This window comes from Morone saxatilis, unplaced genomic scaffold, assembly GCF_004916995.1.
Source record: "Morone saxatilis isolate NCDOM2014 unplaced genomic scaffold, NCSU_SB_2.0 Contig23, whole genome shotgun sequence".
Lineage (NCBI taxonomy): Eukaryota > Metazoa > Chordata > Actinopteri > Moronidae > Morone > Morone saxatilis.
The window spans coordinates 12,600,676-12,613,594 of record NW_023339796.1 but is presented as its reverse complement, the minus strand read 5'-3'; the positions used below and the strand labels follow the sequence as shown (position 1 = coordinate 12,613,594).

The 12,919-nt window shown below is 40.1% G+C and overlaps 1 protein-coding gene across 1 annotated transcript in view; it reads right to left on the bottom strand.

Moving 5' to 3' along the window:
• Positions 1-10,975, bottom strand: part of tnr (tenascin R (restrictin, janusin)) — a 65,151-nt gene extending 54,176 nt beyond the window's left edge. Inside the window, exons 1-6 of the mRNA XM_035671497.1 lie at positions 10,872-10,975; positions 9,239-9,461; positions 9,059-9,159; positions 8,035-8,197; positions 6,360-6,836; positions 90-209 (exon numbers count right to left, since the gene is read on the bottom strand). Of these exons, the coding sequence (XP_035527390.1) occupies positions 90-209; positions 6,360-6,836; positions 8,035-8,197; positions 9,059-9,159; positions 9,239-9,461; positions 10,872-10,955 (1,168 nt within the window). The 5' untranslated portion in view covers positions 10,956-10,975. The remainder of the gene's footprint in view (positions 1-89; positions 210-6,359; positions 6,837-8,034; positions 8,198-9,058; positions 9,160-9,238; positions 9,462-10,871) is intronic.
• Positions 10,976-12,919: the final 1,944 nt, after the last annotated feature.

Below are 12,919 nucleotides of genomic sequence, written 5' to 3'. Positions count from 1 at the left end.
AAAAAAAAAAAAGCTTTCAAGACATTTTGAATCAATCGAAGCTTATATTGCAACCTTGCTTTGAAAGACCAGCACAGCTCTGTACTTACCGCCGGCGCTGCTTGGTGTGTAGGTGATTAAGAAATCTGTCAGCACAACTGACCCCTCCCACTCAAGGTCAATAGTGCGATCCGTCACACCTCGTACCTTCAGGTTCATGGCCGGTGCCACTGTTGAGACCAAAAAAAAATTCATGTTTTTGGTGAGCTAGATGAAGCAGAGTTTATCCAATCAGATTTACTTGTAGGTGGGATATCTTTCCTCAAGATAAACTGACTGGAGAAATTATAACTGTTATGACTTCTGTACGTGTGTGTAAGCTGGCAAAGGGCTGAATTTTAGGTTAGGTGTATCAACTCATTTTTGGCTAAATACTGCAAAAGCTAAAATATAGCTGCATGATATAGAAAACGACTGCCAGTGGCATTGAGTTGTAAGCAGTTGTTAATTATCTTTAACATAAAATGGTCCAATAGTGCAATAACGGCTGGGAATCACAGGTTTGGATTGTGTTGTAGTCACCTCACAAGCCCAAATCTTTATTATATACATATTTAATGTTTATTCAACACAAATGGAGAGAGGAACCTAGGTCACACATACAGTATCTGCAAATATTATATAATGCAGGAGTCCAGGTGGCTAGGCAACATCAGCCTGTCATCAAATCTATATATTTATATATCAATATCAAAATACCTCCCCTCTGTAACATGAGGCCACTATAAAATTACAGTTATGAGTGCCTCATATGTTTGCTGTTTACTCTTTCATTCACTGCAGGGTCAATGTGAGTAGAGTAAATAGCAGAACTACCCAAACCAAAGTGCTTGTAACTACTGCCAATGCACACAACATCGTTACATTTGGCACTTTATCTCGCTTACTAAAAACAGTCTCTTTAAAACAATGCAACAGCCTAGAGTGCACTGTGAATGTGCATAACAGCCAGTAAAAGAAGCCAGCGCTTGTGGCAACAAGAGGCTGAGTGTTAACATGAGAGGGAGAAGCACTGTCATTCATTTGGGCTGAAGTGGAGATAGTCAAGCCATAAGCTTCAGAGGTGGTGTTGAATGTAAATGTGGAGTTGTTGAGATGTGTTTACAGCTCCCACTGCCAAAAACAACGAGGAGGAAGGGAGACAGGCGAAGGACACAAAGGAGGAGAGGAAGGTAGGAACTGTTTTTTGACAGTGGATAGAAGACAGGAGAGAATGACTAACATAGAAAGACAGTAAAATGAGAGAGAATAAGGATAAAAGAGAAAAGGAGAGACAGAGAGAGGAGTAAAAGAGCAATGAGTGTGATGGTGTGACAAACAACCTCTAAACCCCTCATCATCTCTACCTCCTGTGATACAGGACTCTACAGCACAGCCTGAGTCCTCCTTGGGGGAACCTTTGGACACTCTACTAGCCGCTTCAGGTCCGTCGGCACACACTCAACAGATGTGCACATGCTGTACAATAGTTTGCTCATTTTGAAACAGCGAACCTGCACTGGGGACAATTCCTGCAGCATTCACTTGATTTATTCCAGCAATTAGGTTCTGCTTTGACACATATTCTGAAGGAAATAGCAAATCAAACAAAGGAGCGATAATCCATGGGATAGAAGAGTGACTGAATGAGGTCATGCAGGAGGGTGAACAGATGAGCTGCTTGAAAGTAAAGACACTAACACCTATAGAAAGTGAAGGCCAAACTCTCAGATAAGCACTTAAGAAAAGGTTCCTCTGAAAAGTTAGTCAACGATGTTAAGAGCTCATATCTGAAACTTTTTCCTAAAGACAGAAAAGCAGTGAGTATCTCACCTTGTTGTTGCTGCTGTTGCTATGTGAAAGGTCATGAACAAGCAGTTAATTTGAATGCAAATATATTGTTGCTCTATTGAATTTGTCCCCTAGGACTGGTTCAACCTGACATTCTATCAACATTTCTCAATTGCCGAGCATCAAGAGAGTCTGTGACCTTTGCGATTAGGCCAGTGTCCAACATCAGCAGCAGTTTTCAGTTCCTGACTTCATCTCCTTGTTTTCCTTTCTTATTCTAATTTCAGTAAACTCTACCAGTATGGCTCCGGCTTGGCCGACATTACTGTCTTTCAGAGGGTGTAGCTGGTTAACAAATTACTCAAGTATGCTTATGTATGCCTATGTATGCCTATGTGGCATATATTGTTGAACTGCTATCTCTATCTCCCCCTAAAGACCCCCCCCCCAAAAAAAAAAAAAGGTGGAGTGGAAGAGCTCATTTTGTTCTTGGGTTTTCTACAAGGTTTCAGGATGACAGACAGTTTTAAGAACTTCATGACTTCACCCAGATAGAAGCCGTGTACATGCTGTATAACATTAGAAACAATATCTCACAACTAGTTGTGTTAAAATGCTTAAAAAGATTTTGCAGAATGATTCAAATGCTGAATGTTTTTGTCTTCAAGATTTATGGTAAGCTATGAAACCATTTCTTAGGCATGTAACTTTCCCAAGGTTCGTTTCAAAAGGCCAACTTGCTGAAGGTTATTCAAGAATCTTGCCTAGAGTCTTTAAGTCTCATTAGGTCTAATCAGTATGCTATCATAGGCAGATACAGCAGTATCTACTGAACTAAAAACTCAAAAAGGTAAAACTCCAGCTGACAACGGAGGTCAGTGCATCATCAAAGGACTAACTTACCTTCAGGCAACTTAATGTAATGGCATTTCTCTTGTTAATTTCCTTAAGTGACTGAACTGAAACTTTTAGTGTGAAATACAATATTTTAGGGTTTGTGTGTAATAGGAAATGTATTTTGTTTGGGTTAACACAACCTAGTTACAAGCCAACCATGGGCCTATATATAATATTAGTCAGGCCAGATTACCTGGCTTTACAAAGTCTAGCAGTGGTTATTCTGGATAACAGGTTTCATAAAGCTGGCAACACTGATAAGATATGAGAAGATAAATCAGCTATCTTCAAATAAAATTCAGATAGCAAAAAGGGAATATAACCACAGGAACAGCATAGGATATGAATATATAAAAATATTGCAATGACCAAATACTAAAAGTCTGTCAAAAAGTATGGGAAATAAATATATATAAGTATTAGTATATACGCCTTAATACAGCTGATATGTTAAGCAGTCTTGAATATCTATGGGACATATTATAGTAGTTATAGTGTTTATTATTAAAGAGTAAAGGTTAAAGTTTGTTATTGTGCTCTTTTGTGTGCTGTTCTTGTATTACTATGTAATACTGATAATAACTTTGTGGTATTCATATGGGTTAAGAACTAAAACATGTTTGTCAACCGAGACTGTAGTTAATCAGTTAGATCTTGCTTGCTAGGCTTTTCAAGTTGGATATCAAATATCAGCATCTCATAGCATCAGTTTGTTTGGATTACATTACATCATGTTACCAGCTTAAATTAAACAGCTATTAACTTATTCATGCAAAGACTCCTCCGTGCATACTGGAGTTGTGCTCTTAGTGTAGAGCTACTGTAAAATATATCCAAAAGGATTGCTCAGTCAATCCACGCCCCCTGTTATTACTAAATGTTTAATTATTGGTGAAAAGTAAATGAGTTAAAAAGGCCTGTGGGGTTTCCAATGCTGAAATGCAAATTTGGTTCCTTATCCTACACTCTGCTTAAGTGTCCAAAATAAAGGAGGAGCACACTAGACATTTGCTAAAAGATCAGACCCATATTCACGTCTCCTTTGGTTGGTAAAAAGGCAGCTCCAAAATACACACTGTCAAAGATGCTTTGTCATACAGGAAAAAAGAGAATCAATTTCTATTCAGTGCAGGAGAATGGTTCTGGATATTCAAGGACTTTTGTCGCAAGCTACAACACAGTTTCAGTCACAACCATGATAACGATATGTGTCCAAACGCTGCTGAGGCAGACTATAATGGCACACAGATTTAGATTTGTGCTTAATTGTTCAATGAGATGGACTGTCACATGTGTCATAGCCCTTTATCATCATAGTTTAATCTGTCTAATAATATAACTGATTAAAAAAGGCTCCTTTATATGATAGGCTTCTACTACTGACTGACCTGCTATAATATATATATATAAGCTGTTCTCTCTAGTCAAACTCGATTGATGCAGAATAAGTCCATAAAGTAAGGTAATCAAATCGGCTTAAGGGAAGCTATGGTGAGAAATGTAAATGTCAGTTGTCACCACTGCCACACTCAGAGGATGTCAACAATGTGAGAATGTCATCGCCACTGCAGCATCAGGACTCATTGAAAATGATCGCAGAATTCCTCTGCCGTCAAGATTAAATGCCACTCTTCAGCACAAGTTGATCTCTGCTTTGTGGGTGGATATATATTTTCATGTAAAGATATACTGTATCCTATCCCGTGCCTGAAACATCCCATTTAAATTCAACAGCCTTCATTATTTCTCATAGTGGGAAAATATAGGCCACCATAATGGAAGCAAAAATACATCCCGCTTTCTTCAGCTTTTGATAACATGAAGCACTTAAGCCTGTCACCCTACAGGTCTCTGGTAATTGAACTGCTTCGTTTCGTATTCAGAAAACTACGCCCTACAAGCACTGGCTATCTTTGCCTCTAATTGCAAAGAAAATAAGCAATTCGGACTCCCTCACTTGGTATAGGCATTAAATGGGAAGGCAGCGAGTAGGAATCAGCCTTAGTAATATGATTTGCCGTCACTGTCTTTCTATTGCTCGCGCTCGTGTCTGTCCCCATCCTTCACTTTGTTGGCAGCTGCCTCAAATGGCAGAGGAGAATCTGATATTTTGGCGTGGAGAGCTTGGTTTGAACAGAGGCAAGCATGACTCAGAAACTGTCTCAGCTGCAGCTAATGTGACAGTTCTCTCCCCGGATGAATGTGACTTTTGACAAATTAATGTTGTTACACCTTCTGCTGTCCGGCAAGTCACGCGGCCCCGCCGACTGCGTTTGAAGCACAGAGGGGCTTTTTTTCTCTGGGCTGCACGTATACTAAAAATGATGGGGCTGAGAGCTAATTGCTAGAGCAGAGAGATTGAAAGCTTTGCATTTATACATTTATAAACAAATCAGATATAGCTACCCACTCTGTAGGGCTCAGGTAGGCAAATGTGTTATGGAGCATCATAGTAATTTATTTCCTATGTAGACACTACACTAGGTGGTTGAATTAATTACTTCCTTTATTTTTGTTAAAGGTGTGCTGATAAAGTAAATCCCCTGCTGTAGCCTTTATCTGGCTGTAAACTCGAAGCACTCCATGGCACATTAGTTCCAATATCTGCTGTACTGGGTCCTTCCATATGCGTTAAGTTTCTATTATATATTGTATTTAGCGCAGAAATAATTGGTTGTTTAATCAATTAGTTAGAACATTACACACATATTTGATCATTGTTTTACTTTTATGTCATGCATATCAGTTTTATATGACTGTAAAATGTACTGCTGATCAGATAATTTAGGGCACTGGGGAATTTAAAAATAAGTTGCAGCCCTAACTGTATGTTTGTTGTATATGTTTGACAGATTGTGTGAATACAAATATCTCTATAACAAGCGTGAATTTGCAATAGCTGCAACCACATACACACGTGCATCTATGCCTTCAGGCATCAACAGAATGCCAAATTTCAGCCTCCGAAGGCCGACTTTGTGGCTGACGATAGGTGGGGAAATGTTTGTGGACTGAACAACCAACAGACACAGTGAGCTACAGAGCTGCTGGTCGCAGCTAAAAATAAACTCCAAACATCATTGTACTGAATGTCACATATTGATTACATTTAAAAGTGTAAGAGCATCCAAAGCTAGATTTTCGAACTTAAAGAGAAGCTTAAGGGAAAATATCTTACTGTAGTCTTATTTATCAAGTGGCAAACAACTTCTTTTTTCTTTTTTTGAAGAATTACTCCCACACTGTAAGTAAACCAGATAAAGAGACATCAAGACGCCTTTTCTAAAGATACTCACTATAATCTGGAACCTCAGTGATAGTGCCAGCAATTCATGAACAGAAAATGTGCCCACATTACAGTAAATCAATCTCGGCAATGGAGGCACTCCATCTAACGCTGCAGCTCCAATCTGAAAAAAAAAAACTTGTTCCTGCTCAAGAATTCATAGTGAACTGTCTGAAATCTGTTTAGGCTGGATTTCGGCTCTGAGTTACTTGGTCCTGGTCACACTGACAGCAAGTGTTAACTGAGGACATCTTCCTTGCCCAGAGTTTCTGCTTCTGGGAATTGAACTACAAATGTCAGACAAACTACTTTTTGTACTTGACAACGGTGAAGGGGATCAAACTGACAGGAGGTTTTAAAAGCCTACCGGAGTTGCAGTCATCTCCCGCAAAGCCATCCTGGCAGGAACAGAATCCATCCTTGCAGACTCCCTTCTTGCTGCAGTTGTTGGCACAGTAGACCAGCGAGCAGTCCTCTCCCACATACCCGGGCCGGCACTGGCACGTCCCGTTGATGCACAGGCCCTGGTCCGAGCAGTCATTGAGACACCTTCCGACCATGCAGTCATCGCCGGTGAAGGACTCTTCGCACACACACTCCCCGTCGATACACAACCCGCGACCCGAGCAGTCTGAAGGGCACCGCGGCTCTGAACAGTTGTCGCCTCCAAAGTCACGGTCACACACACACTCCCCTTCCACGCACACCCCCTGGCCGGAGCAGTCATCCGGGCAGCGAGGCTCAGAGCAGTTTTTGCCAGTCCAACCTTCCTCACAGATGCAGCCACACAGGTCAAAGCTGAAGCTGCCATGGCCGCTGCACCCTGGGACAAAGTCCAAACGACCTGGGGTAAAAAAAAAGTACATACATTATATACAGAATTATATAACAAAATTATGCTAGATTTAAAGATGAAAAGATTACCATACAATCAAACCTAAGGGTAGAGTTCAGTTTTGGGGTAATAATAATACTCCTATTACTTTGTATTTCCTGTATTTCTCTGGATTTGTTGCTGTAATCTGGTGTAATGCTATTCCCTACCACTGCATGCACTAACTAATAACTTCAGTTAATTGCTGTAAAGACGGTCAAATGCTTCCATATAATCACTCTGACATAAAACGAGTGAGGACATGTGAAAATACAGAAGATTCTATAAAGTAGACAAATTGTTGTTCTAATAGACACATTTCCACATCATGTAATGGATGTGAAAGAATATAATAAACTAAAATCTTCAACATCAAAATAAAACGTATGGAGTTCTGTTTTAATAAGACATGCTAATAACCCTAAGAAACCTAGGTAAAGAGTGATATATTCTTAAGAAATAATCAATTCATAAATCATGGGAAAACCTTCGACCTTGGTTCCCATGCTCCAACAGCCTTGACGGAAGAAACAGTAGTGAAGATGTCAATAAAAATCTGTCTCATTCTGTGCATTTCCATCCAGCCACCGTCCCCCCTTAGCTGAGCATTTCTTCCTCATTCTGATTCTGATCATGTCTGCTGGAGATAATCATATTCTCACCGTAGAGATGGAGCGTTTTCAGAAAATATTTGAATGGGGTGATGGTGTCAATGGAGCTGATCCTTTAACCATAATATATCCTATAACTCTATCCATTTTAGTCCCCTCATATTATAATGGCAGCATCTCCTGAATAGTGAACAAAATTTTTACCAGTAGCAAAGGTTTCTCCACACCTTTTAGACCGAGACTGTGTAGCAGAAATAAAAGTCACCCTCCAGCATCAATATGCTGCTGCCGTCTTTCTCCTCTTCATTTATGGTATAAACAGTTTTTTTCTGCCTGTTTTACTTATAGTATAAATAGTTATTTTTTTTCTTTTTGCCACATATGAGGCAGCGTGCATCTTGCAGTTCTTTATATCTTTGTTTTTAAAAACATAATGGTTGATACCATTAGGGTTTTTTTTATGCAAATACTGCAAGTAAAACAGCTTATTTAAATAAAAACACAACATCCTGCAGCTTTATTGATATATTTTGTTGTCACTGTTAAACAGCACTCACCCATGGCTGAGCTCTCGCCACAGCATCCAGATCCGCACTGAGCTCTGAGCAAGGAAACTTCTCTCTCCAGCATCTCCACTCTGGTGGCAAGCTGCTGGATTGTGGTTGTTCCCGGACAACCACATGCAGCTTTTGGGATGTTGATGCGGTGAGTGAATGTTACCTGAAGAACAAGTTTGTTTAAGACGTGCAAATCAACTGAGGATAACAAAGCAATAGATTCCACAATTATGGGACAATGCACATTTTTTTCATTTTAAACCGATACTTCACTCAAAATCTATCTTTCAAGGATAAAACACAGTCCTGTAAGCTTTGAAAGTGGCAAAAAAAAAATTTATAGTCTGTCTGGGGAAACTGAGGCCACAGTCAGTTTTCCTGGTGTGAGAAAAAGTATCAAAATGTCTATCTTAAACCCTCTCATGCAGCATTATCCACCTCTCCCCAACAGCTACAGCAAACGGTGGGTGCTCTAATGTGTGCGAACCAACGCAAGCACTAAAAAAAACAAGCCCAGTAGGGTCATGTGTGAGAATTCAAGTGGTGTACTTAGCAAATGTTGGCTAAAATATTACTGTTCAGAACATGCTGAGCATATGGAGGGACAAGGTAAGAGTGGATTTATTGTTAGTTTGTCATGTATGTTTTGAAATCTGCCACCAATTATATTATATATACCTAATTATGATGCATTGGTGGTTTGACAATCTTCCATAGATAATTTAATACTGCAACCTTTTCCAAATCAGTTACCAACTTGAGCGTTTTTACAGCCACATCAAAATAGTGGGTACCTTGTTTTGGTTTTTAGTGTAGAATAATTCTGGGTAAAACAACAAGTCATGAGTTTCAGCATGTAAATGACAATGTGTGATGAAACAGATGTTTGTCCTTTAAAATCATTTCTGTGCCACGAGGCAGTTTACCTAAATCACTCTTCACATCTCTCTTAATGCCATTCTAAATACTGTATCCCTCCCTATGCTTTACTACTAATTAAACAAAAATAAAATGTTACACCTACTTGGCTGTCAGCGTCCAGCGTCTGCTCAGTGTATTCTGTCGGTCCGCTTGGATCCATCGGACCCTCCATAGAAGGGCCGGACCCCAACTCAGCACGGGTACCTTGGAATCAAAAGGAAGATGTCTAAATTGGTGCCTCCATGACAGTAGATAAGATGGCAGTTTTAACCAAAACACTCACCATCACCTGGGTCAGGTGGTGCGGAGGCGTCCAGGTCAACAGAGCACAGAGACTCCAATGGTACATTGATGTTGTAGACGTGGTTAAAGACTACAGGTTGCTCCCGCAGTGTCTGGTTGGCTGAGGAAGCAGAGGGGGGCTGATCCCCCCCTGGGGTCTGTCTCCTCACTCTGGTGGTACGAACCAGCTTGTTGTCTCCTGATGGAGCAGTATAAGCGGCACCCTGGAGAGAGACACAACGTGAAACAAAAAACACTGCACATGGTTTGGAGGGGCTTCCAGTTGTTTTTGTCCTTTATATCTTGTGTTTACAGAATGATGGAGTAAAGACTAAGAAAAGAACCCAGAGGGAAACAAAACAAGATGACACTAATATACTTTATATGAAGGATTTTCTCACTGGCTGCAACACAGACACACAACAATTTTCACATTACAAATTAGGGTAATTTGCAAAAAATTTTGTGACAGTTCAGTATTTTCTAGATCGTACTTTGTTTTATTTCTGGCAGAAATTGCAGAGAACTTTTGCAGAGAAAGTCCTGTATTTATGACATTTTGTTGAATATGAATTTTTAGATTTATTAAAAATGTTTGATTGAGAAAGTTATTACAGTTATTATTATATAATTACTAGTACTACCCAGGTGTAATTTACTGTTCAAAAGACCCATTTCCCTGAACAGCACATTGTCCAATCATAGCTTAGCAACCGTAACTAGGCACAGCAGGTCTGTCAAGATTTGGATTCCTCATGGGGCTGTAGGAAGAACGGTGCTCTGCATTTCAAAAGGTTGCAGGTTTTTTTTAGAAGAGAAAAATGTGTTAAGTGGTTTTATATATATGTCCATTATATATGGATAGAGCTTCCTGGTCTGTGAATTGAAGCCAACAACCTGCATTCTAGGTAATGGCAGGGAGCAGATCCAGGGGCTGCAATAACTCACCGATACCATGCAGTGTTATGTAAAAATGACAAGACTTCTCATTTGATTTATTAACTCAGTAAATAAATGAACTTCCCAATGAATTTACGGTCTCAATCGCTAGTTTCAACAATTCTTTCATACAGCATGATGTTCATTTAATACAACAATACAAATCCACAAACCACATGGGTGAAGTCACGATAGGTTCACACATGGTGGTAACCAAGCATCACTTCCAGGGAGCACAGCATTAACTGAGTACATTAGCTTGTGGGGTTACAGTTTCTGTTGTCATTTTAGCTGACAAAATTGAGTGTAGGCACTGGCTAGAAATGAGAAACCTGCTTCTGAGAGGTAAATCTGCCACAATTATCACAGCAGACTGAATATTGTTCATATGCAAGAAGGGGAAAGCTTTACTGACGTTGCAACCATAACTCTGGTTCCGTAATATACAACGTACAAGAAAACAACAACATAAAATATCAAAACAGGCAGAAAACATACAACTAGTCTAAACCATCACTTCTCTTTGATACTTGGCCAGAGTTAGAATTTGAGTGGATTTGTGCCTAGAGTCAAGTGATTAACATGGCTGCCAAAAGTAGTAGATTGGAAATAAATAATTAATATGAACAGAAAAAGCCCAGGGCAGTTCTACCAAGTAAAGAAAAAAATGTCTATTTGATCAGAAATAAAATTACCTGTAGAGCAAGAAACAGAGCCAAACCCAGGATCCAGCCTGCTGTGGGCACAGTGGCCCTGTGATGCTGCTGTGCCAGAGGCATGCTGGGATGAAACCTCACCACTCCTGTCCACACACACCTGTGGAGAAGTGAGAAGAAGTAGAAAGGTGGGTGAAAAGAAAAGGGGAGAGATGTAAAAAGTTGGCCTTAATGAAGTTTCAGGGAAAAGGCGATCATGGGGATGGTGTTTATACTGCAGCTGTTCCAGTGGAGCTGTTAGTGTGCCAACATGGAAACACATCTGTTCATGTGTGTCTTTTTTGTGTGTGTGCGCTTCTGTGTGCATATGGGAGAGTCCCATTTCCATCAGCTTATCCACTTTAAATGGCAAATAAATGCCTTTGATCTGATGTAAAATAATTGGCTGTAGGAGAAAAAAAAACTCATCCAGGGATTGTGGAAGTGGCTTTGAATGTGTTTCACTGCGCAATACCAAATATTTGATCTTTCCACTTGGGAGGAATACAGAAATATTGTTCAGGGAATGAGCTGATAGATGGATTTCAGTAGAGACATGGTTTGAGTGATGCCGCTGTAATCCTCTCTCCATTGAGTGGGGGAAGAGAGAACAGGGACATGCTGAAATAAAAGCCGCACAGAGGGAAAACTGATGTGGATCCTTCAAGCACCCTGTCACATATCAGCACAGACAAGACAGTGCAGAGCTTAAGTTTGCTTTAAATGTGGATTTTTGAAATGTGTTGAGTTTTGTCACTATTGAATCAATCCACTTATTCAACCTGCAAAAGTTGTTTTATTGTGCAAGTATGGGGACAGCTGGTTATACGAGACTGAAGATCAATTACACCAGTGGTATGTGCGTGCGTTCATGTGTTGTGGCAACTTTTTTTAAGCACATTTCCTCGAGTTTTAGCGTGTTCGTGCCTGCATGTGTGTGGGCAGTAGGGCGTTCACAAGGAGTTAAAAGAAACCGTCTCACAGATGAGCCTGTGTAGTCTGTATTCAAGAGGCTCTTTTATCACAACAATGCATCTCATGTTGTTGAAGCAGGCTATTGCTCTCAGCTGGCGCCTTTTGTAAGAGCCAGATGGAAGTCTTCTTATCACACCTAACTGGCTCAGGCTTTTTTTTTTTTTGATCATTTAGGGTGGAAATGTTGAAACATCAGCGTATTTGCACATAAATGAGAAACAGAGAGAATCCCAGTGTGTGAGCCATGCATCCTTTCAAGTTCTTCTCACTGTGAGGGAAATATATATTATATATATATATTTAAATTGATGCATACACAATGTCCCAGACTTCCTGCTCACATACTGAAGATTCCTTACACTTCACTTTCAAGATCTTTTTTTTTTGTCCACCTGAGCACTGAGTGTACATGTGTGGGTTTTTGTATGTGTGTGGCGAACATAAATGGTCACATAAAGAATGTTGACACTTACAGTATATCATGAAAGACCCATAAGGGAAAGACAGCCAGTCATATGTTACAATCTACAGCGTGCCTCGCTTCAGACAGTGCCGCTAATGCTTTTAAAAATGGCTTTGGCCTTGCTGGAATCGACTCCCAATGCCGCCTGGTCTACGCTGAAGAGATGGAAAATGTTCTACTTTGAAAACTCCCCTCAAGCATGCAGCTGCTGTCTGACACGACACGAACCGTTTAACTGGTGAATTCACCAAACAAACGAGAAGCATGCAGATGATGAAGGAGTGAGAAAAGCCAACTGGAACGGTCTTGTTCCCAGACATTAGCCAAAGCAGCGTACCATCGGCTAGCTTCAGTAGGTGGCTCGCAATCATGCTTAAAAGACGTAATGATGATAGATGGCACTAAATGGATGCTTCACTCACTTCCTGTAACAAGCATGATAGACAACAGCTCTCGAGATCGACCATTGCTGGTATATAGTGTTTTTATACTCGAGTCCAATCCAATGACAGTATATAAGTCGACATTTGTTGTCATGTAACATTATTTTGAAAACGATCCTTTAAACATTATGGTTTCGCAATTTTCAAAAACTCCAAGACGTTTACTG